General features: G+C 33.1%; 1 protein-coding gene across 2 annotated transcripts; it reads left to right on the top strand.

Moving 5' to 3' along the window:
* Positions 1 to 463: 463 nt before the first annotated feature.
* LOC125878487 (uncharacterized) lies at positions 464 to 17046 on the top strand. 2 transcript variants are annotated; one of them, XM_049559755.1, is made up of 15 exons: positions 464 to 769; positions 1705 to 1816; positions 2043 to 2286; positions 3262 to 3303; positions 5412 to 5483; positions 5796 to 5931; positions 6380 to 6537; positions 7100 to 7181; positions 7959 to 8158; positions 8283 to 8444; positions 10937 to 11086; positions 14562 to 14822; positions 15299 to 15562; positions 16069 to 16326; positions 16506 to 17046. In XM_049559755.1, the coding sequence occupies exons 1-14, from the start codon at positions 715 to 717 to the stop codon at positions 16315 to 16317; spliced, it is 2187 nt and encodes a 728-aa protein (XP_049415712.1). In that variant the 5' UTR covers positions 464 to 714; the 3' UTR covers positions 16318 to 16326; positions 16506 to 17046. The 2 variants fall into 2 exon arrangements, with proteins under 2 accessions (XP_049415712.1, XP_049415713.1); XM_049559756.1 differs by having other exon boundaries at positions 16449 to 17046.
* Positions 17047 to 27668: the final 10622 nt, after the last annotated feature.

Genomic DNA, 27668 nt, shown 5'->3' with positions numbered 1-27668 from the left:
TAATTAACGATGTAATATAATTTTTAAATCTTGACTCAAGCTCGATTATTGAGAATATATACGGAAAAAAATACTAGTGATCTAGCTAGTTCGATTGTAGAACACTAATTGACTAAGTTAGATTGAATTCAATCTAATTGAATATGTATAATTTAATAAGGCTCGATAAATATTTAGATTTAATGTTTGATAGAGTTTAATTTAGATTCTATGTTTTAACTTCACATTCCCAATTACTAGTACAAACACATTTTTGAATAAAAATCAATTTAATCATAAAACTTTATCATTTTAATAAAATAGCCTTTTATTTTATTTAAAAATCATAATGAAAATTCTAAATATAAGACTTGAAGATGAAATTCTAATACAACACCTTATGCTTTCCAATTCCATTTTCATAGTATATTTCAAATAGGATATAATTGTTCTATGGTAAGTAGTTTAGAGATTGTAATATTGTTTTTCCGCAGCACAATTGCAATTTGCAAGTGTACATTTTCAGTTGCTGACTCTCACTGTGCGCCACGTATGCGGAACGTGGCACATTCTTAGGTCCCCTAAGCTATAGCAAAGAAAACAGCGAAAGAAGCACCGTTGGCACCTTCAATCGCTACGCCTGAATTCAGTTTTCTCAGAGGCATATTGTCAAACACCTTATATGCACAGGACATACATCGCTGGGCAAGGTTATGTGAACACTCAAAATTGCCGATGAGGAGTATCATTTCATGCCTTAACCGACGGCGTCTTGCAGTCCTGTCCCCAAGTAATTTGCCATTTTTATTAATACTTCTTCACCGAATTAGCTGCGTAATTTTATTTTATATGAAACTGTTCCTTCATTCAGAATATTGTTTGCTTATTATATAGTGCTAATCATACCTAGATATCTGATTGTGTGCGTTTAGGCACTGGAATCTCACCTAAACTTCACTGTAACCTTTAGTTTCCAGAAGTTAGAGTGCTTCTCCAAAGTACACTCTCACTGGTTTCGTCAAATATAGCAGTGTGTGTGAGTTTTTCTGTAATTAAGGGCTGCCGATTCCTGGTGTAAATTATGTAAATTTCGCTATCCTTGTTTGCTATCTAGAGAAAGAGAGAGCGAAAATCCTATGTGGAATTTACTCTTCATGGTTTAATTAAGGCATAATACATAAATAGATGCTGAAATTTGGCCTCAGTGGGTAAGCACTCAAACTTTGAGAGTGCGCATCTAGATAGCTCAATTCATTTCCATTATGTTTGTTGAACACTCCAACTTTCCAAATGATCATCTAAACACCTCTGAAATTGTGTCCAGAGACTAAGTGGTGACGAGTTGGAGTGTTTGGTTTTATGTTGAGTCCATCTGTAGCAAGGTGTCTAGATATGCACTCTTAAAGTTGAAGTATTTACTTGCTAGCTGAGGTTAAGTTTGAGTGTATGTTTATGTATTATCCCTTTAGTTTATTACTTTCAAGTTTTAACATATTATATATGGGACCCTTTTGAATTCACTCACTTTATTGGATTTCTATCTCCTCCCCTAGAACCAGCCTCTTGCTTGTGAAATATTAATTGTTGTAGCTGTCACCTTTTTGAGCGTTGCTCATATTTTCTCGCTGTAGCTGTCATTACCCTCTGCTTATTACTTATCACTCAACTTGTTCAACTAATAACAAAAAATTAAGTGGTTCTTTTCCACCTTTGACTTCTTTTCAGCTCTGCGTTTTGGCTGCTCATTTGAGACTTCTTGGTGCGAATACTCATCCATTAGTTTTCCTGAGGTTATTCCAGCTGGAAACCATGGCAATTTTGTGTCAACCCCAAAATAGTAAGTGAATGAATATTGTTCTCCTCACTCTCTTGATTTGTGACTGATTACTGAACCAGTTCAATGTTGCTTCCGAAACGCCCTTGTACTTCTCTTTTGCATTATTGATCAATTTATTGGCTTCACCACCCTCATTTTTATTTTGTTGTCTAACATTTGTGCATACATTCTGTAGTGGAATATTTTCTTCCCAAGGAATTAATGAGTTAATGCGCTTTTGGTGCAGCTTTTCTACTGGTTTTTCCAGTGTGCATGGAGAAAGGCCAACTGCTGAGTATGCTAGGTTGAGGAAGGAATCACTAGAAAGCGAATTTGGACATGCACTTACTTATAAGTCGAAAAGCCTTTCATCATTATATCGTTTTGGCCCATTCATGGCTTTGTACAGAGCAGCCATTATTTCATTCTATGTGTTGAAGCTAACTGTTTGGCGCTTATTTGTCCATGACTTAAGAAGACGTGCTGTTAAGGTATATTCAGTTCTCCAATGAAGTTCTATCTGAAAGGTTTGATTTTTCACTGTAGGTGTTCTATTGACATATTGACAGATGACAGTGTGCTGTCTATTCGGTCTATTGCATACAATGGATCAGATATTTTTCACTGTAGGTGTTTTATAGGCATTTTGACAGAATAGCAAGAATGGATCAGAAAATGGATTTTTCAGCTTCAGAGCATGAAAGCTGTGAAATGACTTCCATTATTTGTTCAGTGTTTTCTAGCATCTTGCTATGATAAAATGGAAAAGTTGAGGAAAGGAAAACCTCTAATTCTTCTTTTGTTAGGAGTACTGGAACTAACTTCATATGCTTTAACCATACTACTTTATTTATCTCAAGTAACAGTTAGTGTGCCTCGAAACACCCTTTCCTTATTGATGTGACAGAAAAATAAAGAAATAGAGAAGGCAAAAATGGGCAACACTGTATTTGAAATATCTTTTAAATTTACTCGGATACCTTCATTTAGGTATTTACTTATTATAGTGATTTGAATGGGAACTTTCCAATGCATTTTTGTCAAGCAATCACCTGTTACTGAATTAAGTATTAAGATATGCTTTCCTGCAGTTGTTCTGAGCTTGTTGACACCTATACATCTGTGAATCGTACAATTGCTGCTCCTTAAAGAGTCCGGCTGTTAAAAAATACGGTTTCAATTGCCTTGCACTTTGTGTTGGATGAGGATGGTGTGTCTTGGTTTGATAGTTAATTTTGTGGTTCTACTCATAGCTTACTTTGCCCCACTCATAAGTCATATTTCATCTAACGTTTTCAAATAATTCACTAGATTGGTGTTTGGATTTTATTAAGACAGTGGCTTTCTTGTTTTGGGTTTTATTTGTTCTTTACTGTTGTTTATGGTTCCATCTATTACTGAATTTCAAGTGATTAACTGGTTATCCACGCAGGCCTTAACAATGAATTTACTTCTTTTATTTGCAGTTCCGTGAAACTCTTATCGACTTGGGTCCTTTCTACATAAAGGCAAGTTACACTATCTGTTAAGACCATCTTATCCCCTTATGTTGGTGGGAAAACATCATTATTATTTGTAGAAGTATTCATATCTGTCTGCTGTGGTGTAGTCTATTACCACTTCTGTTCTTGGTGCTGTTTTTACGAGGGGTGAGGATACTGCTTCAATAGGCATACAACCAATTTCGTAGGAGAATGTACATGATGGCGTGCCTCATCATCATTACATGGAAGGAGCATAAATTGTTGGGTGAAGTCTGCCACTGCCGAGAGGCAAGGCTCACCACTCTGTTCCATTCTGAATTTGCATTTCAGATTGTGGCATACATTGACACACCAATATAGAAGATGTTTAAGCTCAGGTTACAGGCATGACTGGAGACCTCAAAGAGACATGTTATTCAGAATCTATTTTCCCTATTATATATAGATAATACTAGATAGGAAACACTGGTTTTTATGCAAAAGCTTTTGACCACCAGAAGTGCTCGTGTTTAAACTTAGCAGGTTTCTTTACTTTCTATAGCTAATAGATTAGTACATTTAATTTCACGCACTGAATTTGATTGTCAAGCAGCATCTACATCCTAAACTAATGGAGGAAATTTCATTCTTACATGCTCCTTTAAGTCAAGATGATGTATTTTGAATTCCGGTTACCTGTACGTAGGAGTAGACCAGAAGCCTCTGCCTGTTCTTTTGGAAATGTTGATATTAATTCAAATATGAAAGAATTTTAGTAGACTGGGAGAGGTTTATTGAGTTATTCTGCTCTAACCAAGGTAATATGTGTAGCCTGGACTTAAGTATTTTTTTATTTAATTAGACTATGCTCAAAAAATTGTCTGGCCTGCTTTACTGATCAACCGAGGGGTGGAGAATCAGAGTCTTACAAATCCGGTCATGTAACCTAGCCAGCACTCTAGAAACTCATTCAATCACAGAGTTCAATTGCCTTACCTTGAAAATACTATTCACAAACATGTGGGTTAGGAGAAGAGTGGACAAAGATGAAATACTTATTTAGAGAATAACTAAACTTGGTTCCTTACTAGGTATTTTGTGCAAATAATGCTTTTATATCTTCCTCATTGGCAGAGGAATGATGCAAAACAGGAATTGAGAAGGAGGTGTAGGTGGCACTAATTACGTGTACATATAGTGCAAAGAGTGCATTTACTGCTTCCTTGTTGGCAAAAGAATGGTTAAGATATTATATGTAGATGGGACTCATTGTTTTTTCTTTTTTTTGAGAAGACATCTTTTTTTATGTAACTATTTGCTGCATAAAAACTGCACCTGCCCATATTTACAAGGGAATATAGGAAGATGTACTAAGCTATAACCTACTTACAGAGATCCTAGTACGCCAGCAGAAAGATTCTATGTCTTCCATACATGCATGTTTACACCCAAAAAAAGGAAAGGGCTAGGCACTTCATCTTCAGTTTCTGGATAGAGCTATAATTGTCTTCAAAACACCTTTGATTTCTCTCTTTCCAAACTGTCCACCAAATGCAAGCAGGGACAATCTTCCATCTTTCTTTCTGTTCTGAGTGAGTGCTATATTTGTTCCAGAACTTCAAGTGTATCTCTTGGCATCACTCACATGATCCCTTTTGAATTAAGGAAAATCCTCCAAAGTTGTTCAGTTACTTGCAATGTAAAAAAAGATGGTTGATTGTCTCTGTTCTTCTCCTCACAATTGGTTTTGTTTAGGACGAGATTGAAAATTTATACTTGCATCTATTTTCTTGATGTACTCAAATGATTTTTTTTGGGTGGGGTGGGGGTGGGATGGGGTGAGTTGAGGTCTTCTTTGATGTATCTATGAAATGGCAAGAGAATGTATTTGATCAGTGATGCCACTTCATCAATATGATAGATAGAACACCATTATCGAAGAAAATATTCTGCTGATGTGATATTCTTTTTGTTTATTGACTACATATAGTCATCTGTGATATCAATTCTATGTGGTTAAATGGGCCAAAGAGCCCTTGTAATTTCAGATTGCTTACATGGTGCATCAGCCCTGGGTTCCAACAGGACCTTGTAACTTGTCTCCAGCATGGAAAAAGGTCTTATGGTTAATTCTGCAATTGTTTGAATAACAGCTGGGACAAGCTTTAAGCACAAGGCCGGACATATTACCAAAAGTGTATTGTCAAGAACTTGCAAAGTTACAGGTAAACTTAATACTTCAGTGCTGCTACTAGGGTCATATCCCAACTTACCATTACATTTCTTTTTTGCTGGTTTGTCCCAAGCATGTCTTATCTTAAAAGATATCGTGGACCTCAAACTTCCATTCAAAAGGAAGTTCAAATTCTTAAAATGGCTGATTTGCATCTCCAACTTCTGGCCTTCTATTCTACAAGTACCTTCCAGCCCTATTGCTTACTAAAAATGGGAGGAAAGAAGTGTTGTATTCTTGAAAGCTGGATAAGATCTCTCAACATAATGTATTATCCTTTAATTTGTACTTCACATCTTGCCAGGATCAAATCCCCCCATTTCCAACTCATCTTGCAAGAAGATCTATTGAGTCCCAGTTGGGTGTTCGCGTTTCACAAGTATTTGCTGACATTAGCAAGGAGCCAATTGCTGCAGCATCTCTTGGCCAAGTATATAAAGGTTAGAGCTTGAATTTTTTGGTGTTTCTCTGCTTTTGTCGTTGATTAGGTCTCTAACTACTAGTTCTATGGTGTTTCATTACTTCTCACTTTCTTCCTTTTCCTAACCTTTTACCTTATCTTCCGGAAGGAACCTTCTATATCCAACCCCATGTGGAATCTTCCCTAAGAGTGGTTATAGAGACAAAAACTGGTCATTCTGTTGATCCAAGATATCGTTCACTTTTTCTAACATTTCTAGCACCAACTAATTCATTCTGGTGATACATCTTACGATGTCATGATGCATTCATTCCTATAATCCTTCTGGCTCTTGGGTGTCTCTTTGTAGGCTAATTCGTTTTGGAGATAAATCTACTAGGGGAACGTAACTGGTTTTGGAAGAGTGAGTGCCTTGCTCAAGGGGTACTCAAGCTTTTAATGTTTCTTCTTGGCTTCAAGTTTTGCAGCTCATTTGCATTCTGGAGAGCTGGTGGCTGTTAAGGTCCAGAGGCCTCATATGTCACATTTACTGACACTGGACGCTATGTTATTTCATATGATTGGTGGCCAACTAAAAAGATTTGCAAAAGCTCGTAAGGATCTGTTGGTAGCTGTCAATGAGATGGTGAGATTCCAAATTTCCATCTTATGTTTCTGTACTTCAGAAGATGATATCTGGAACACAATGCGTGTGAATGTGATGGGTTATACATCAAGACTGTCTCTATCTCAAGGAGTATATTACTAGTCTATTGCTAGTTCTTTGGAATGATTATGAGGTGAATTCTGATTCATCTAATTCATGTATACTCAAATTTACAAGGTGCACTTGGCACAGCTGAATGAAACGGCTGCAACAGTTAACAGATCAAATCCTTGATTAGAAACTGAACAACTCAACCAATAGCTATCAAGGCAGATGAAAATATCTCGAATTTACTCTAAAGATGACACTATCAATTGGCCACTAGTTCTAAACCTATTCTTTTGTTAAGAGATTAAATCAAAGAAAACCAGCAAAGTTGTATTTTAGTAATTGCTTTTAGCTCATCCTATGTCTCATCTCCTAATTGGTTCATTATCCTCTTATTTCCCCATTTTCTGTAAATATGAGAGAAGTTGCACTTCTTTTAAATAGTTGTCTATTATATACTTGCTAACCCCAGGGGTTTTGCTTGAATGGATAGGTGAGACACATGTTCGAAGAAATTGACTACATCCTGGAAGCACAAAATGCCGAAAGATTCGCATCTCTTTATGCATGTAGTAGTAAGTGTCTTCCAGACATTGCTTTAGTGGTTGTGGTATTATGGAATAACTTTTTTCCCTTCCATTTTTTGGAACTAGTCAGTCCAAATGTAGATTGAATGTCATGGAATATATTTGGGTCGTGACAGGATAAGTTGGGGGGGGGGGGGGGGGTTATTTTTTAGCTTTTTCCAGTAGGTTAGGGGTATTCTTGAGCCAAAAAAAATAGGTTGCGGTATTTTTAGACCAAAAGGTGGAAGAAGGGTATTTATGAACCTTTTCCCATATGTGAGGGGTATTTATGAGCCTTTTCTTTTTATTAATATTTAGTCTAGTCTAAGCCTTTTGAGGTTAACCTGTATCCTTATCATTGTTTAGATTAGATTTTATTTTGTTATATATGTTTTTATCTTCTCTTCGTCACTTCAGTTTCAATAGTTTGAGAATCTAGCTTGGTCTTGGTTCCCTCACTGTAATTGGGGGTTCTTTTGCACTTTATTTGAACATACTCTATTTGATGAGTAAGACTCCGTGAATGGCCTCTCTCTATATACTCTTGTAATCTCTCTCATCTCTCCCATTATTGTCTGTTCTTTTGCCTTTTCTATCATCTCCCGTCTCCCTTCTCCCTTCCGACAATGTGTCACTAGGTTGTAGAGCACAGTGATCTAAAAGCAATATTTTGGCAACCTTAAAATAAGTGAACTTTAATGCGCATGAACTTTTTTTGAGTGCTCAGTAAATATTTCCTTAACCTTGTTCATTTCAATTTACGCTAACTTAGCTTTTTACTTACAGGTAAAGAGAAAACTGTCCCAGGGAGTGCAGTAACTGATAATGTCGGGTGTCAGAAAACTGTTGGTATCAAGGTCCCTAAAATATACTGGAACTTTACCCGTAAGGAGGTGCTTACGATGGAGTGGATAGATGGGATTAAGCTGACAGATGAAAGTCGAATGAGGAAGGCAAACCTAAATAGGAGGAGACTTGTTGACCAGGTAAATAGCTGTCTTTCTTACACAAAAAATACAAAATAAAAAGGAAGTTGTCTTTCTTAGTAGAGTTTATCTGCTCCTTTCTGTGCTATTCTTAAACTTTGTGAAATATCTTTTGTTTTATCAGGGGTTATACTGCTCATTGAGGCAGTTGCTTGAGGTGGGGTTTTTCCATGCTGATCCTCATCCTGGGAACCTAGTTGCTACTGAGGATGGATCTCTTGCCTATTTTGACTTTGGCATGATGGGAGACATTCCACGTCACTATCGTGTTGGACTTATTAAAGTGGTTAGCTCTAGTGATAAATTCTCATCATTCATGGTTGACTGACTGGATTGTTGGAGTATTGAGATATAGTTTGGATGCATTTCATGTGGTCATCGTTTATTAGCTGTTTGGGTTTATGTCATCACCTTTAGTTCAAGTAGTATTGGCTAGCTTCATCAATTGTTTGCAGTTACTGACAGACATTGCTCTTTAGTTTTTTCTGAATGTCTTTGAGATCCTGTTTTGTTGCATATCACCGTGTGTTGTGGACCATCAATTCCTGTAGAATGTTTTCATGGAGTTCTGCGACCATTTCATCCAAGTTTAAATTGTTTGAGAGTGAGTGATTTCCTTTGTTTAAGGTGGGGCTGCAAGACGAGACCTATAGTTGCCCGTGTAGGTTTTTGTTACCACTGTTTTTGATTACTTGAGCTGTTTGGAATGAATATTTCTATTTACTTATGTTAGTTCTCTTTCTTCTACTATACCTTTTTTCAAAAAGCACTTTCTTTCAATACATTATAGACAAAGTCCTGATGAAATCATCTCTTGGGATTTTCTTGGGGACACCTGGATTGTAAGACTTCTTTTTGTTTTGTTCTTCATTCTTTTTGGAGTGGGCCGAGCATTTACTCTTTGGATATTTCTTCTAACTTGTTTCTATTTCTATTCTGTCTGAGCATCCCTCTTTGATTGAGATTTCTTTCTGAAGGGAAAGGAAGGTAAGGAATTAATTAAATCTGTTGTTCTTGGTACGCTGAAACTGGTGGGATCACACAAAGAAATTCAGATGCATGAGCGTAGGTGATGTATAATAGTGAAGCAATTTTATTCCCATATGCTCGTATAGTTTCTATACTAGAATTTTGTGATAGAAAATGCTTTGCGCCTCTAAATATAAATCACAGATCTAGAGGCGTTACAGCATTTTAATTTTATTCATCCTCTCAACATTTGCCTGTGCAACCAAACTTCCTCTTTTCATTTCCCCTTTTATTGCTCTTTCCAGCCGATTCACCTGTTTGTTCCAGTTATTTTCTGATCCATTGATACTCTTGTTATTATATCTTCTCTCTTCTTTGGTGTGATGTTCTTTTTCATCATTTTCTTCCCCAACTTAACTTTGTCCTCTTGCCAGTAGTGATACCTTGTAAACCCTTGTTGCCTCCACTATGGGTATACTTGTCTATTCCAGACAAGAAGTAAGCTCTGCCCATCGCGTGCCTTAAATCCTATTTTAAGCCCCAAAAAAAGACACAAAATCAACCAACCTCTTTGTAAAAACACAGGGTTCTCCATACAATCACAGCTGAGCTCCACCACAATCTTTTAGCAGAAGGATGATGAAGTATGAATGTGTGATACTTGGCATCTGAATCTGTTGTACATGCTAAGTGCTAAGCTAATGTGTATGAGCTAAAGACCTTGTAATTAAAGCATAAACTCTGTGAAACTCTGATTTCTTGATTTCCAGAAAAAAGCACAAAAAAAGAAAAAACATATTAATCTTTTAGAATGAGTTAAACGAGATAAAATACCTCCCAAAGTCCAAAATCTTTTGTCAGATGATGTAGGCAGCATCAGATTTCGAGTATGATTTGAGAAGGAAGCGAGAGCATCAATTTGATTTGGGAAGGAAGCGAGAGCATCAATTTCTTATTATTATTTAATTAAAAGTGAATAAATTTAGGATGATGAAAGTTGGCATGTATTGAGTACTAAAGAGTCTCGAGTGACTAACATCAACCTTCACCTAATTAGTCATGATGTGAGAACTTCATTGAACTACAAAATTTTACACAAAATGTTTATCAACTATTTGTTCCTATTGTTTCTTTGTGGAGATATGAGGTTTGTTACCAAAGGCTTTATTTTCTAGCTTTACACTTATTCATGATTCAAATCTGATTGGGATTGATTTTTATTTTTTTTGGCAGTTGCATTACATTTCTAAATCTAAAACTTTTCTGCATATCCTCATATGCTCTGCTTCTGTTATCTCCTTGAACTTCATTGTTGAGTATATGGAATACTGCTTTAGGAAGAGGTCACATCTTGAATTCCAGTATTGGCATGCGCTTATAGACAGTTCTTAAATTTGAAGCTTTGGTTCTTTAAGGCATTGCATATTTTAATGTCTACATGGATGGGGTCTTAAGTACTTATTGACGTATTGCACGTCCCAAAGTTGTATAGATGACTGCATTACAAAAGCAAGAAAGCGTGGGCATGCGTTTTAAACAATTTCTAAAATTGAAACTTTGGTTCTTTAAGGCATTGCATATTTTGATGTCTGCATGGATTGTCTAAGTATTCATTGATCTATTACATGTCCAGTGTTTCAACAGATGACTGCACTTCAGGATCTTTGCAATTATTATTTATTTATTTGCTTATTTATTTTTCACACATGGGGTTTGCTATTTTTAACGCAATTGGCTCTGTATGCATAAAGCTGGCAAGTATTTGTAATAAATTCATGTTTGGTAGTTGATAAGTGCTGTGCACTGCAGCTTGTTCACTTCGTTAATCGAGACTCTCTGAGTTTAGCGAATGACTTTCTTTCGCTGGGATTTCTACCTGATGGAGTAGACATTCAATCTGTTTCAGAAGCTTTGCGAGCGTCCTTTGGTGATGGAACCAGACAATCCCAAGATTTCCAGGTTCTTATCCTGCTCCCCCTCTGTTCCTTTGTCTATTTATTTTTTTCCTAGTTTGAGAATGCTTCCCAATAAAGCTCATTCTCCCATTTATACATATAGGTATTACGGTAGAGCAATAGAGAAAGACCAAGCAGCGCAGTGCAATCTAGTTAATCTAGGGAATTTTTTTTTGGATCTGAATAGAGCCCCCTTCCAAAAGAAAAAAAGCCACAAAGAGAGTCCTTTAAGCACTACGGAGTTGTTTGGCTTAAAGACAAGTTATCCAGGAATTAGTTATCTAGGGGTTGTGATACATGGGTTATTCCTTGATGGATGTTTGCATTGACGTATTTAAAAATAGTGTATAATGTATTAATATGTTTACTACTTGAACAAAATGGAAGTTTGTCTGGGTTGGTTTTGTCATTTTAGCTATTTTAATCTATGTATTACTAATGTTAGAATATAAATAGGTTTATACAATCCTATTAGAATAGGAATAGGTTTATACAATCCTATAAGAATAGGATTAGGTTTATACAATCCTATTAGAATAGGAATAGGAATAGAAATAGAAATAGGAATACTAAATAGTATCCTACTTGGTAAAGGATTGTATTCTAGGGTCTATAAATAGGGTCTCAATGTAATAATGTAGACACAACAACAATTCAATAATATTCTTTTCCTATATTTCTTACATGGTATCAAAACCTCTACGAACTTGGTAGAGAATTNTCTAGGGTCTATAAATAGGGTCTCAATGTAATAATGTAGACACAACAACAATTCAATAATATTCTTTTCCTATATTTCTTACAACTAATACCTACATATCTATTCCATATTCTGTCCCCATAAAATAGTACATAGATTCCCTCAAAAGTATTACTCATGGAGTTCAACCAATATCCACCGACAGGTAAAGTTTCTTTTACACAATCAGGTTACATTAAAGCCTATAATAGGTAAGTTCTTAAGTAATGATTTTTAATAAGAAAAATAGTAGTATAAGACAACTTAAAAATACATTTATTCTACTGGATTTAGTTAGGATTATGGCCTTTAACTTTGTATTTTAATATAAGAGAAGAGTAGTACAGGGATTGTACTGCAACCATATTTACAGAATCCTATGATCCTATGTCTATAATGAATCCAGAACATCAATAATAGAGACAGGATCATTAGACCAAATCTGGTCACACCAAAAACACAGAATTTAAGATACAATTCAACTTGATCTATACTATTCTCTATGTTCCCAAAACACCTAGCATTTCTTTCCCTCCAAATAGTCCACCATATGCTGGCTGGTATGATTCTCCATTTGCTTTTGGCATGTATCCCTACCTCTTCACGACTTTGGAATGTCTGTGTGACCTTCCCTGATATACCTCTCAAATTTAAAAACAACCTCCATAATTGTCCTGTAAACTTTTCGTGCAAGAAGAGGTGTTTTACAGTTTCTGCCTTCTCCCCACAAAGTAAACATCTAGGGCATAAGGTTATTCCTTCTTCATCAAGTTATCCGGAGCCATTTCATTCTGTGGGCCTTGTTGTGATTTTTCAAGTTCTTTATACCCACTCCCCCATATCTCTTTTCCAGTTACCTCCTTCCATTCAACTAGGTTATACCCTTCCCTTTCTTTATTCCCCTGCCATAGGAACTTCCTTCTGACTCTGTCCAATCTGTTTAAAATCCCTGCTGGGGTAGGAAACAGTGACATCATGTTAGTTGGAATGGCATCCAAGTTTGAACAGAGTTGATCAGTGTCCCTTCCATCTGGCCAATTTCCACTATCTCTTCTTTGTTTTTATCACTTCTGGTTTATATTTCTTTGTTTCATCAACACCATTAAAGCAAGCACCAGCATACGCCATTGAAGCAGTCATACTCACAATCATGTCTACCCATGATGGTGACGGTCTCTATGACAAGTATGAGAACAGTGTAGGTATATAGAGGGATTTCCGTAATTGTGGGTTTATATCAAGGATCTACAATGAGCCGGTACTTGTTTACCCTGGTCATGATATATGCGCTTTGTTGAAAGTATTGTGTTTATTGATGAGACTAGTCGGAGTCAAAGTGAAGTTTGGACTTTGGAGATGCATTCTACAGATTAAGATGGAGATGCAACCTGAAGTTTGGATTTTAGGATTAGTTGACGTAGGACAAAATACATAAAACTTGAATAATGTTGAGTTGAGATTAGATGAAATCCTTCCTTTGTGAAAGCACAAAGAAAGATCACATTGCCAGTGACTGGTGAAAGGCATCCCATGGAATTAGTCGAGGTGCGCGAAAGTTGGCCCGGACACCAGTTATCAAAAAAAAAAGATCGCATTGCCAATGACTTGTAATTTGTATTTGTTCGTCAAGGAATTTTGCACTTGTTTGGAAGGATTATCATAGATCATTAGAGTTTCATTGATGGTACATTGTGGTGCTTAAATACAACAATTGAGATATTTAGATTCAATGTTATGGGAGAATAAGATGATACATAATGCATATGATTAACATAATAAGTTTGAAAATGGAAGAGTCAGCAGATGTGTGATGTGATTGAATCCTTATCAAAGTGAAAACCCGGTTCTATAGCGTTGTTGCAAGACTAACAATATCATTCATCCACGAAATTAACCTTCTAGAAGTGTTGCTTTAAAATGGATGTTTGCTTATGCAAACATTAGAAATGAAGCATCTTGCAGAAGGTGCAAGTAGCACATACAGAGGATAAATTCAGTGAAGGATGCGAAGATGGTATAGTCTTGTTCTCTGTAGACCTCCATAGGGATCTGTTTGTATGTATGACTTCATAATAATTGGAGATGATGAAAGTGGACAAGCTAGACCTAAAATCACAAGTTGTATGAAAAGACCTTACCATCTCTCAGAATCAATGCCGACTTAATGTAAATGTAGAACACAATGGAAGCAAAAAGTTCATATAGACAGTAGGGTTTAGGCTGAGGTGTATTAGTACACTTGCACTAGACTCGGTATTTGCGGGGACACTTCGAAGTTTGTTTGGAGATATTGCCCATAGAAGAGAAAACTTCTAGTGTTGTAGAATCTTAGTATTGGAATAAAATGAGTCCAATGGAGGGGAATGAATATTGAGGAATTTATGTAGTTAACTCCAACTAGGTTGGAATTGATGTTTGTTGTTGACAAGATATAAACCAAATGTTACATTTTTCTATGCGGATCTTAATTACTTTGTACTCTAATGGCTCTACCATTGGTTAGAGCTGCTTGATTGGATTTCATGAGTTGTGTGATAAACTTCTCAAATCTTATCTTTGTCCAAGGAATATGCTAGGGATGAGCCTCCCGTCATTGTACTATAGGATGATTTTTTCTCCAAAATTTGGTTGACCTATTGCAATTATATTTTATACCCATTGATATCTTCTTCAATGAGACACAATTGTTAGCTTGCCTCATGACCTTGCAAGTACTAAGTGGCACTTCAAATGATTTCAGGGCATAATGAATCAATTGTATGATGTGATGTACGACTTCAACTTTTCTCTTCCTCCTGACTATGCTTTGGTGATACGAGCGCTTGGATCTCTTGAAGGAACAGCAAAAGCATTGGATCCAGATTTCAAAGTTGTTGAAAGTGCATATCCTTTTGTTATCGGAAGACTCTTGGTAGATCCAACTCCTGATATGAGGAGAATATTGAGAGAGCTTCTCATCCGTAATGATGGTTCTATGAGATGGAATCGTCTAGAGAGACTGGTAGGTCATTTATTCTTTCTATGTGTTGTTTTACTTGTTTCTTGCAGGTAGCACAAGTGAGGCTTATTTCTTTCCTGAACAAGAACCTTTGACTATTTGTGAAAAGAAGGCCGTCTTAGCTCTTTTCCTGCTGGATTCAAAAATTACTATATGTGAATAGTTTATGTGAATTTTCTAGGTCTTCCTTTTAATATGATCTTAATTATTAGTATGATGTGATGAGTACTCGGTGGAAGTTGTCAGCTTTTCTGTTGTTGTTTTTGTTTGGTAAGATAAACAATAGAAAAACTGTTCTCTCAAATGTGTCCAAATAGAAATCTCATTGGGCTACAATGCATTGTGCTATTAAAAGACAACCCTCTGAAGCTTGATCTTTTCTAATACTTCAGCATCTGTTGACACAGAGACTGATAAAGCTGGGGATGGGTTGTTTAGGACTCCTGTATGTGAATTGTTAAAAATGTATCTTCCTGCAGATTGCAGCAATATCTCAGCAGGCTTCTGAAACAGAAGGAGAAACTCAGGAGAGTTACTCGGATCCATTGGGATCATTCGATATACGGGCTGTAGTCTCTGCAACAGAAGACCTTTTCCAATTTATTTTGTCAGACAAGGGTTCAAGAGTCCGTGTATTCCTTGTCAGAGACATAGTTAAAGCAGCTGATGTTTTCTATCAAGATGAATTTCTAAATAATCTTCTTGATGAGAAGCTTCGAGCGAGACGTTTATTTGGATATGAGGTATATTTCATCTTGTTATTTATGCAAATCATGAGCAACAGTGCTTATTATCAAAACAATGGAAAAGTGCATTTTACTATTGTTGACATTCTACTCTGATCTTATAATTGCGATACTATTAGCTTGACGAAGCAATTTAACCGTCACCACTAAACTCCAAATATTCAGTCTAATATAAAACAAATTAAAGTAGATCCTACTAGTTCATTAATTATAAGCAAATATATCACCCTACTAGAAAAATTACTATCTTATTGTGATTCTATGTGGTATGATGTACTGATTATGAATGATTGCATGGGATGCATTGTCACTTTCTCTATATCTCTTGAAATTCAGTTTCTTGCTTTGGTCAGCAGACAGATTGTGGTTTTCTTGTTTAATTTGATGGCCACTTCGTAGTCTGCATCTTAAGTTCTTGGTTTGGTACTTTAGTTTCCTAGTGGCCCTTTTTGGTTTCAGGCATAGCAACGTTCATAAGAATCATTATTCATTCTCTTTTTCAGGAACATGGTATTCTAGTTAGGGTGGTGAGTGGGTTTCATTCCCTAGGACGTGCAGTGAAATTAGCTCCGGATTTGTGGTCAGCAATGCTGATTCGCTTGGTGGTGAAGCCAGAGTTTCAAAAATTTGCTTGCGACATAAGTTCAGCATTGATCAGTCACTTCAAGTATCACCTTCCAGTCAGCTTTTGGATGGGTATTTCTCGGCTACTGCATAGTGTGGTTGATAAAGACGAAGATGAAGTATTGTGATGTAGCAAGGTTGGTGCTTTCGTTTTTGTAACCAAGTTTTTGTATCCTTGGTTACGCCTTGTTAGTGTATTTGTTTTCCAGCGGACGCATGGAACGAGCGTGTTTGAGTAGGGAATGATCATTAATTTCAGGATCCTAGAGAAATTTGCATATATTATGCCGTCAAAAGTAGGGATCATTAATTTCAGGATCCTAGAGAAATTTGCATATATTATGCCGTCAGAAGTAGGATCAAGCACTCTGCTAGACAAAGCTGAGCGTCCCATTATACGAATGTCAATTTGTCTTACAGAACATTAGACAGGGATCAAGAGAGGAAAATACAGTATACGCTCCAAAAAGAGAATGGTCTTCAAACGAGCAGTTGACATTCTACAAAGGTCGCTTCCATTTTACTTGCACTTAATAGTATCAACTATTCAACATGGCAGAGTTCCGCCAAGGTTTCTGTGAAATGCCGCGAGTTCCAGAGAGTTTCCACCTTTGGAGTTGGTTATAGCCTATAGCTTAATGATAAGCATAGTGATAAGACTCAAAACATTTTTGCCCATCTTGTTTATATTAAGTTTTTTGTTGACGAACATTAGTAACATGAGGAAGTATTCAGAGCATTATACACTTCCCACAACATCCGATTCGGAACCTTTCTATTTCAAGTGAGAATGGTCTTGGTTCCATACAAAATCAAGTGATGGATGACAAATACTTGTGCTGGCTTACTTCCATTAATTACTTCAGCCATTGTGTTCTACCTATAAATTTAAAGTTCAATATTCTTTTACATGATTTATGCACCAAAATTTCTACTTTTTTAACAAATGGAGAAACCTTGAGTGTTGCTAGTTCCAAAGAAATGAAAAGGAGGGAACCCGTGAACTACACTTTGGCAGCATCTACTTCTGAGCCAGTGCATACACAGTCAATGAATTACAACTTTAGTAAAATTTGTTGCAATAAATTTCTACTATTGGCTATTCAAAACTTCCCTATAACTATTAGTTGCACATGTATCAAAATGCACTGACAATATAAAAAGAATTTTTAGAGGCACACTATGTATAAGTTAGATTTAGGAAAAAGATAATGTGATATGATCAGGTGAAGACATGTATGGGGGGTCAAAAACACTTTGGATTGACAATTACAATGATGTCGCTGTTAGAAAAATTAATAACCTGAAAACAAATAACAAAGAAAGCTTGAGACATAAGAACGATTTTTCTTAAAGAAGATATTGTTATTCGTATATAGATGTCGAAAGAATATTTGATACAACAAGTCAACAATAGATTCTTTATTTTTCATGCTTTTCGCAGGGAAATTATTGTTATATGGTGTCTAAGTCTAATTTCAAATCTTTGATATCAATATATATTAAAAATAAATATTTTTTACACAAATATATGATACTCCTTTTTTCAATAAAATGAATAAAATGTAGTAAGAATTTAAAAGACCGTGGCTATCAATCATGGAGAATCAACTGTACAACAGATGCTGACACACACAAAAAAACAGTAAGATGTAAAATAAAGATAGAGGCTAGTTTAAAGAGAACATAATGATAACAATGTTATGAAGTGGTCACAGGCTAGTTTAAATTAGTACGTGAGTTTCTTAAATTGGATGGTGAACAAGCACTTTGAAATATTCATATGTCCATATCGAGTTGTTAGATTTTCTTCGAAAATTTTAATAGTTCAGTTGATTGAATATTTGAATCTTTACACTAAAAAGAAATTCAATTTTTCTCCTAGTAACCCTCTCTCGCAATTTCCTTTTTCTTTACCCCTATTTTTGAGAAAGAAGAAGTTGGATTCTCTTTTACAAAACATCTAAAGGAGAGACCAATAAGATGTATATTTGTATACGAAGCCTAAGCTAACCTACCCTTTTTTTTAATATTGAAAATTAAGTTAACCTACCCTAATTACATTAAGATATATAAAATAAATTATGCATAAAGTTTATCGTAATACTCCTAAGGCGAAATGGTCTGATGGACCCTTGTACTTGTATGCATTTGTATTCTGGACCTTTCGACTTAACTATTTGTCAATTGAACCCTTAAATTCAATGTAACTTAGCATTTTAAACCCCCTTGGCTCTGCGTGTACTTCAAACTCTCAACAAAAATGACACATCATCATCCACGTCATATTTAAAATTACACATCATTTATTATTTATTTTTTAAAAAAAATCAATTGTGTTGTATTTAATAAAAAGTAAAACAATAAAATTTAAATTTATTCCTTAAGCTAAAAAAGAAACCCAACATATTTCCAAAATAGATTAGGCAATAAGCTCTTCAACTTCTTCTGAACTTTCACAATGGTGGTGCTTCTATGGAGGAGATCAAGTTGCTAGTGCGTTTCTTCCTCGGAGGGTGAGTCCCCATTCCCATCTTAAAACATACAAAATCTACTATTTTCCTTTCCTACTCCTTCAACCATCACATAACTACTAACCTAAATCGCCGCTGCCGCTGCAGATCTAGTCGAAAATCTCTTCGCTGTCGTAACTAAATCCTCCAACCCTCACCCGCCTCATTCTCCACTGACTAGCATCGTTTCTCTCACTCTACTGCGAACTAGTTTTCTCCGACGAGCACCACCAACATCGACCTCTCCCACTAGCGGTGATTCAATGGANCTTAGCATTTTAAACCCCCTTGGCTCTGCGTGTACTTTAAACTCTCAACAAAAATGACACATCATCATCCACGTCAGATTTAAAATTACACATCATTTATTATTTATTTTTTAAAAAAAAATCAATTGTGTTTTATTTAATAAAAAGTAAAACAATAAAATTTAAATTTATTCCTTAAGCTAAAAAAGAAACCCAACATATTTCCAAAATAGATTAGGCAATAAGCTCTTCAACTTCTTCTGAACTTTGACAATGGTGGTGCTTCTATGGAGGAGATCAAGTTGCTGGTGCGTTTCTTCCTCGGAGGGTGAGTCCCCATTCCCATCTTAAAACATACAAAATCTACTATTTTCCTTTCCTACTCCTTCAACCATCACATAACTACTAACCTAAATCATTGTCGTCGCCGCAGATCTAGTCGAAAATCTCTTCGTTGTCATAACTAAATCCTCCAACCCTCACCCGCCTCATTCTCCACTGACTAGCATCGTCTCTCTCACTCTACTGCGAACTAGTTTTCTCCGACGAGCACCACCAACATCGACCTCTCCCACTAGCGGTGATTCAATGGACTCAAGGAGGTTTCAATGCCAAGATCTTTTAAAGATGATGACAATAGTATGAAAAGAAAAGAAAAAAGAGTCGAGGCATGAGATGGCTGCAAATGAAGGTGGAGTGTGGTGAAGAAGATGGAGACTTTTTAATTAATTTTTTAATTTTTGTATTATTTTATTCTTTTATTAATTTTTAAAACTGAAATATAGTACTCACTCATCTTAAGGAGCGTGAAGTCACACACTTTCGCCAACTCAGCCATCTTAAAGACACGTAAGCATGGTCAATGGTCAAAAGGGTTCGATAAATTGTGTTTTATTCAGTTTAAGGGTCCAGATAACAAATGGACAAGTAGAAGGGTACATAATACAAACAGATACAAGTAGAAGGGTCTACCAGACCATTTCGCCTATCCCTAATAATGTATGTGGTGATTATTAATTTGGAGTTTTTTTAGTTTTAAAAAATAAATACTAATTTTCATTAGTTAAATGGGGGGTTGGGGGGGCGGAGGGGGGTAGCTTTCAAAAACACGAGTATACGACCTCTAGTTCCTTCTAAATAGCTTAGGATATATCATCTACTAAAATTCTTCTACACCATTATTGAATCCTAAAGGTAGGAGGATTTATGATTACAACATAACAATTAAGTATTTGTTTGGTCATAAAGAAAAGGGATAAGGGTCTGAAAAATACTTCAACTTTGGTCGAATTTGTTGTTGCGATACCAAACTTTCATGAGGACCTATTACCTTCCTAGACTATTTAATACCGCATTTTAAACATATATATTTGCTCACGTGGACATAAAAAATAATGCAAAATTGTAAATAGTAATGTGTCCACGTGGACACATATATACCTTTAAAATACACTATTAAATAGTTCAGGGGGTAAAAAATACGGTATTAAATAGTCTAGGGAGGTAATAGGTCCTTATGAAAGTTTAGTATCGCAACAGCAAATCCGACCAAAGTTGGGATATTTTTCAGACCCTTATCCCTAAAGAAAATCATGTATTTGGGAATAATTTTTCATTTTTATTTATAATAAATTAGTGTTTGAATATGAATATTGTAAATCTATTTTATTTTATTTAAAAATTAGTGTTTGGTCATAATAAGTTGATAACTATGAAATATTTTTCATTTTTTTTATTTCCTTCAACTCCCAAAACTAAAGAAACAAATTACTTCTTCTTTTTTTTCAAAAAAAATAAAGATGAAGAAAAACAATGAAGGAAAGGGAGATTTGATGTTTATTTGTATTTTAGTGCAGTTAGGGGAAGGTGCTGGATAGGTTAAAATGTATTGAAAAAGATAAAATAGAGAGATTTCCAGAAAAAGTCACATGTTTATACATACATATATGATTCTTAGCCATTGGTCTCTTGATAAAAAAAAAACTAACGAAAAGATGAATATTACAATTTTGACATAGATAAGGAATGTTTTTTATTCACTATTATAGCACAAAAATGTAATCTTAAGTTTGACTCATAGTTTAAAAAATATTTTTAGCCAAAAAATCGAAAATAAAGCATCTAGGGTTTATGTCTTTAATATAAAGGATCGAATATATAATTTTTAAGGGAAACAAGTAAATTTTCATTTTTTTTTGCATATAGTAAGTAGGCAGAAAATATTTAAATATATAATGTGATAAACTCACCAACTTTATGGGTAGGTGATGGTGAGTTTAGGGTGAATACGAATTTAACGTGGTACAAGTGAACATGGGGTGAGAATGTTTATGTGGAGCAGAATGAGTTAAAATTGTGACTTATATAAGTATTTTTTAAATAGCTTATAAATATATAAATTTTATTTTAAAAAATTGAAGATACAAATTTTTGATTAAATTTAAATTGTTTGATTCTTAAAAAAAAAAAAATCTCACGTAAATTCAGAAACAGAGAGTATTTGATATCCTATGAGGAGTCATTGTCCATTAGCCACGTGTCCCATTAATTACATTTACACTGTAGTCAAGAATGTCTACTCAAACTACTACTACGTCACCAACGATTCTCTTCACTTCCCGTCCGTTCACCACTTCTTTCTTCGCCCCTATGATTCCATCAAATTACAACTTTATCCTAATTCATTTTATTGCTTATTTAATTTTATATTAGTCATACACTTTTTCTTCTTTATAAACATTTATAAGAAATTATAAATTAAAAAATATTCTTACTAATTTATTGTTTAATTTTTTTTTATTTTACAATTTTAATTACACTTAAAAATAATAATTAATTATAAATATAAAATAATAAAAATTGAATAATTTTATCATAAATTTGAAATAATTATTTTTATATATAAATATAATTAATGAAAGACAGAGGAAGTATGTAAAAGCGCAAAATGTTAACGTCAAAAGACAAATGTGTGCATTAATAACATGTCTTTTCGTACTGATCTGAGGCTATTTTGTGTTTGAATATATTCTTAATTTTTTTTTTATTAGACAACACCTTAATTTCAATATTGGAGACTCTAATAGAAAATGAAAGTTGAGAACTTCTATAAAAGAAAATTATTGAAAAGAACTAAATTTATTCAATCATCAAGGATTTTGCGTGATGGTGACTGGAAATGGACAAGAATGCCCCAAAATAAAAATATTAAGATTGTGGGGACCCACTGCGACAGTGGGTCTCGATGGAAAAAAGTGAAGAAAAAAAAGGTTAATGTTTTTTCAATTTTCACCTATTTTTCAAGTTGATGGTTTAATAGATCTTATTTAAAAATGGAAAACGGGACAAATATACCCCTGAACTATCGTAAATGGTATACAAATATCCTCCGTCATACATTTGGGATATTAGTGCCCCTGTCATTCAAAAACTAGAGCATATATGCCCTTCGCTCTAACGGAAGACTAAATAGGGACATGTGGCACAATCTTATCGTCGATCTAATATTTAATAAATATCGATCGGTGGATAAGATTATGACACGTGTATGTCCGTTAGTATAAAGGGTATATATGATCTAGTTTTGGACGGCGGGGGCACCAATGTCCCAAAAGTATGATGGAGGGTATCTGCATACCATTTACGATAGTTCATGGGTATATTTGCCATTTTTCCCTTTAAAAATTGAAAAAGAGTAAAAAATGTCTTTAAACTATGTGAAAGGAACAAAAATGCCCTCCGTTTATAGCTTGGCTCAAAAATGTCTTTACCCTCAATACTTTGGTTCAAAATTGCCCTTAAACTATGTGAAAGGAACAAAAATGCCCTCCGTTTATAGTTTGGTCCAAAAATGCACTTGCCGTCAATACTTTGGTCCAAAAATGTCCTTATTGTTAATTTAATGGGTCAAAATGCTCATTTTCTAAATAAATATATTATTGCTTTCTCTTTAACACATTCCTTTTCTAATAATATTTTTTAAAAATTAGCAAATATTTATCTTACTTCAATTTAGAAAAAAATAAAAAATGAAAATATTTCTTATTTTATTATCATTATTTTTTATCGTTATATAAATATAAATTAATGATGGATATACTATGATCTTATATATATGACATATTATCTGTCGAAAGGGCACAGGAAGTTATTCTATTTTAATTGATAAAATGAGATTAAGAAGAAAAAAAATATTTTCTACAGTTTTATTTGTTAAAGTGATTTTAGAAGAAAGAAAACAAGAATAGTGTTCTTTAACAATATTTTAATTAGGAAGAAGATGTGTTTAAAAAGAAAAAAATAATATATTTATTCGGAAAAGGGCATTTTAAACCTATTTTGTAATTATAGGGGCATTTCTGAACCAAAATATTTACTGCAATGGCATTTTTAGCCAAAGTATCGACGGTAGGGGTATTATTGAGCCTAATTATAAACTGAAAGCATATTTGTTCCTTTCACATAGTTTAAGGGCATTTTTTACCCTTTTTCCTTTAAAAATTAAGATACATAGAATCATCAAGAGAGATGTTGCATCAATTTTTAGAAGATGAGCGATCATAAGAGAAGATTTTCTTAGATGCTAAAAATGTTGTTGATATGATTCAAGTGACAATATTATGGGAGAAAGTAGTGTTGTGTAAAAACTCAAATTCAATATAACAATAGCCACTTTTCAACTATATTAACAAGAGTAAAGTTCAGTTATAATTCTCAAAAGTAAACGTAATAACTAAAATGGTAAAAGCCCCAGAACAAACATATAGAAATATTGAAAGTAAGACTATGGATTGATAGACCAAAGAAGGGAGATGAGAAAATACAGATATTTGGAAGGGAGATAAGGAGAATCAGACTTTCACACAACAATAAGCATAACTTTTCTTTCTAACTCCTCTTTCTTTTGAACAAGTTGCTAATTGCGTCTGGATCCCAAATCAACCTTTTCGGCCCAATAATTGATTCTGTGACGTCAAAATTCATGTCGGGCTGGGATTGATTCATAACATACTGTGTGAAAATATTTGAAAGCTTTCAAACATGTTCAATCATATCGAATATATATATATATATATTATTTTTTTATTTTTTATTTTTTTTTATTTTTTATTTTATTTTATTTTTTATTTTTATTTTTTTTAATTATTTTTAATTATTATNTATTTTATTTTATTTATTTTTGGGAAAATTCTTCCCAAACTAAGCTAGTGTTTGGGCCCAAGTTTTTCGAACAATATTTGACTATTTCAAAAAAAAATATAATGCATACCCATAAGTTCTAAAAACTATTAAAAATACTCATAAATTTGTATTATCTATTTATAGTGAATTTATTCCGTTAAAATAACATTTTAACATAATTGATAACAATCAACAACAACAAAATAACAATAGTATATGCAAGACAATACATTAATCGCATATTCAAATTTGTCACCGATTCAGTTATAATTATAACCTATTAAAAACTTGTTCTTTTTTCTCAATTTTGTCACTCAAATTAGAAGTCAAACTTTTTCGGAAGATGTAGTAACTAATATTAGTTGGAATTAATAAATAAATAATGGGTATCTTTTTTTTATAAAATATAGTTTGGGGTAATTTTTTAATTTTTTAAATTTCCAAATATTAGAACTTGGCACAAATACTAGTTTTTTCTAGTATTTGAGAACTTGAAATACTTGAGAAATATATTTGCCAAGTTATATGACCAAACACTTCTTTCCAAGTTTTCTTTAAAAAAGTTCAAATATTTTTTGGAACCAAACGGATCCTAAATCCTACTGAATGCTAAAGATATATTTACATATGTAATTCGTTGATGCAATAATGAAAGATATTATGCTTCGGAGAAAAAAAAAATATTTAGAAGATGAGTGAGAGGTATTATTATTAGATTTGAAGGTTAGTTAAGTTTGATATAAATAAGTACATGCCACGTATGATTGTTGTCATCGATTAAAAGGAAATGTTTGACCATTGATTCCTGCTTTTTTTTTCTTTTACTCTGTGTAATAAAATAAATGAATTTTGAGTTCGATACATTATTTAGGAACTTTTTTTTTTTTTTTTTATTTGTTCATTATATAGAAAATCTGTAATTTGGTTAATTGATAAGTTTTATTTGCGAGAGTGTGATTTTCCACTTTGTAATTTTCTTTCTCATGTTACTTCTCCTTGCCCCATTTAGGAAAAAAGTGTTCACTAATATTGAAAATACATTTTTCATCTTTATTTATTACTTTTCACATGTTAAGGAAAATTATATTTTATTATCTTTATATATATCCTCAATATTAATTACTATTTTTCTTTACATATTTTCTTAAAATCTAAGACTATACATCAATTATAATTATGAAAATTCAATTGATCGGGAAAGGTCTTGTTCATGGTGATAAGTGAGGGAGGATTTAGTAAAGGGATAATGCCGCTTTATACTAATATAGTCCCGAGTTGATAATTAGAGTTAGAAGTTTCACAGCTTCCTCCACTCACCTCCACGGGAGAATATAGTCTACTAGACTAGCCAAGAAAGAGTGACTAGGTCATTCGGAAGGGCTTCGTATAGTTTTGGGGTGTAACGTATGATTGTTGTGGTAAATGGTAATATAGTCATATTAAGAGCATGTTGACATTGTTGTTGGGGAGGCAAAGAGTGTTTTTTTTTTTTTTGTGAAAATAAATATTTTTTTGAAAAAAATAATGTTTGGTAAATACTTAAAACTGCTTTTAAATGAAAACATAAACAGTTTTTCTGTTTTTAGAAAGAAGCTAAAAAAATTTGTTTCTTAAAAAAAACATAAGCAGAAAAATATTTCTTGAAGACAAAAATATCTCTCTCATATATACATACTAGAAAGTAATGGCTCGTGCCAGCACGGGCCCAATATTATTATGTAATATTCCTTTTTTTTGGTTAAATTTTTTTTTACGTGAAATTGGAGAAAAAAATTTGATGAATCTATCGGTGTGTTCTATAAAATGTTAATTTTCTATATTTGATGAGGTAAAATTTTTGCAACATATTTCCTCTAGAAAATAAGTTTTTTTTTCTTTTGAAATGAGGAAATGATTTCTATAATAAATATCATAACTTGATATCAATTAAAAGTTGGATTACAAGGATGTAGCATAAGATAACCTTGCATATTAATCGTTTGTTGATATTTTAAGGAACTAAGTTTTACAAGATAGTTATGTACACTTATTTTACATAATAACAAAATGTGATACATTGTATAGGAAGTTAGTTGAGATGCAGATTGAGTTGTTTTGATCTTTGATCAAAAGATTAAGACCTGATACATATGAGAGAAGAAAAAAAATATTATTTATAAATTACAAGATTGGAAAAAGAATCAAATCACAATTGCAGCCTTTATTGATGAGTTTGGTAGTGTAAATGACCAAAAAACCCTTATTCTTTTATAAAGATGGCAAAAATCAGTCATCTTGCTGTCTCTTCTATATAAGTAAGTAAGTAAAAGTAAAGTAAAGTAAAGTATAATAAAAAGAAAACATTTAAATTAATTTGATGTTTTTCTTAATAAATTATTTATTAGGAGTTTATTTTAAAAAAATAATTTTATTAATTATACTTTAAAAATATAAATGTGACTATTAATAATCTTATATAGTTATTTAATGATATATATAATATTAAAAAATAATTTATTTTGAATATAAAAGCTAAATAATAAAATTTTATTAAATTATTTAACTATATTAAATTTAAACAATTTAATATGTACAGAATAAAAATGGAAATAATAGAAACTCAATAAAGTTATCATTGTATAGGTATCAATTGTAAAATTAAATGGTCCCCACTATACTCAATGATAGAAGGCATAATATGTAATTTAGTAGAAAAGTGTAGGGTTTTTTCTAAATATGTTAAGAAGGTCCAAATAATAAGGCTCATAGTACAATTTTTTATATGCAATACTTATCACTTTGAGAAGTTGGAATGACAAAAATATCCTCACTTGCCAATTGAATGACGAATAAGCAGCCTTTGAAACTCTCTTTCTAATATATATATATATATATATATATATATATCCCTTATTAACGAATTAGCATATCTCATAAGTTTGGTTAAGTTGCATTCAAAAAATTTGTTTTTTATTTTTTTATAATAATTTTCTTTTATATTTATATATTATTAGTATTTTATATATTATATTACGTTTTATTTTATAGAATTTGAAATAAATGTAACAATAACATTTTTGTAGGATTAAAAATATGAAGGACTTTATTTATTTTTGTGGTTAATTTTTCGTATATAGTGATTTGATTTGTGGAATGATTTTTAAATTTATTTTTCTTGATATTTTGAATTATATTTAAGTTTTCATGTTAATATTATATTAATAATTAATTAATTAATTAATGTATAATATTGATTGAATATATATAAATAAAATAAAATTTTAATTAAAAATTTCTAATAGATATTTAAAATAGTTTCTCTCTATAAAATAATCTTAATATTAAAAGTACATTGATACTTACCCTTTTTCGTAATTTGACTCTCAAAAATACTTTTTAAAAAGATTAGTCAAACATGATTTATTTATCAAAAACACTTTTCGAATGAATTTGCGGCAAATCATTTTTTTCAAAAACACTTTTTTAAAAGTCATTTTGAAAAGGTGTTTCTAAAAATAAACGGTTTTTAGCAGTAGAGCCAAACAGGCTCTAAGTGTG

The sequence above is a fragment of the Solanum stenotomum genome, chromosome 10 (assembly GCF_019186545.1).
Source record: "Solanum stenotomum isolate F172 chromosome 10, ASM1918654v1, whole genome shotgun sequence".
In the NCBI taxonomy this organism is placed as follows: Eukaryota; Viridiplantae; Streptophyta; class Magnoliopsida; order Solanales; family Solanaceae; genus Solanum; species Solanum stenotomum.
This window is presented reverse-complemented; position numbering and strand designations above follow the sequence as displayed.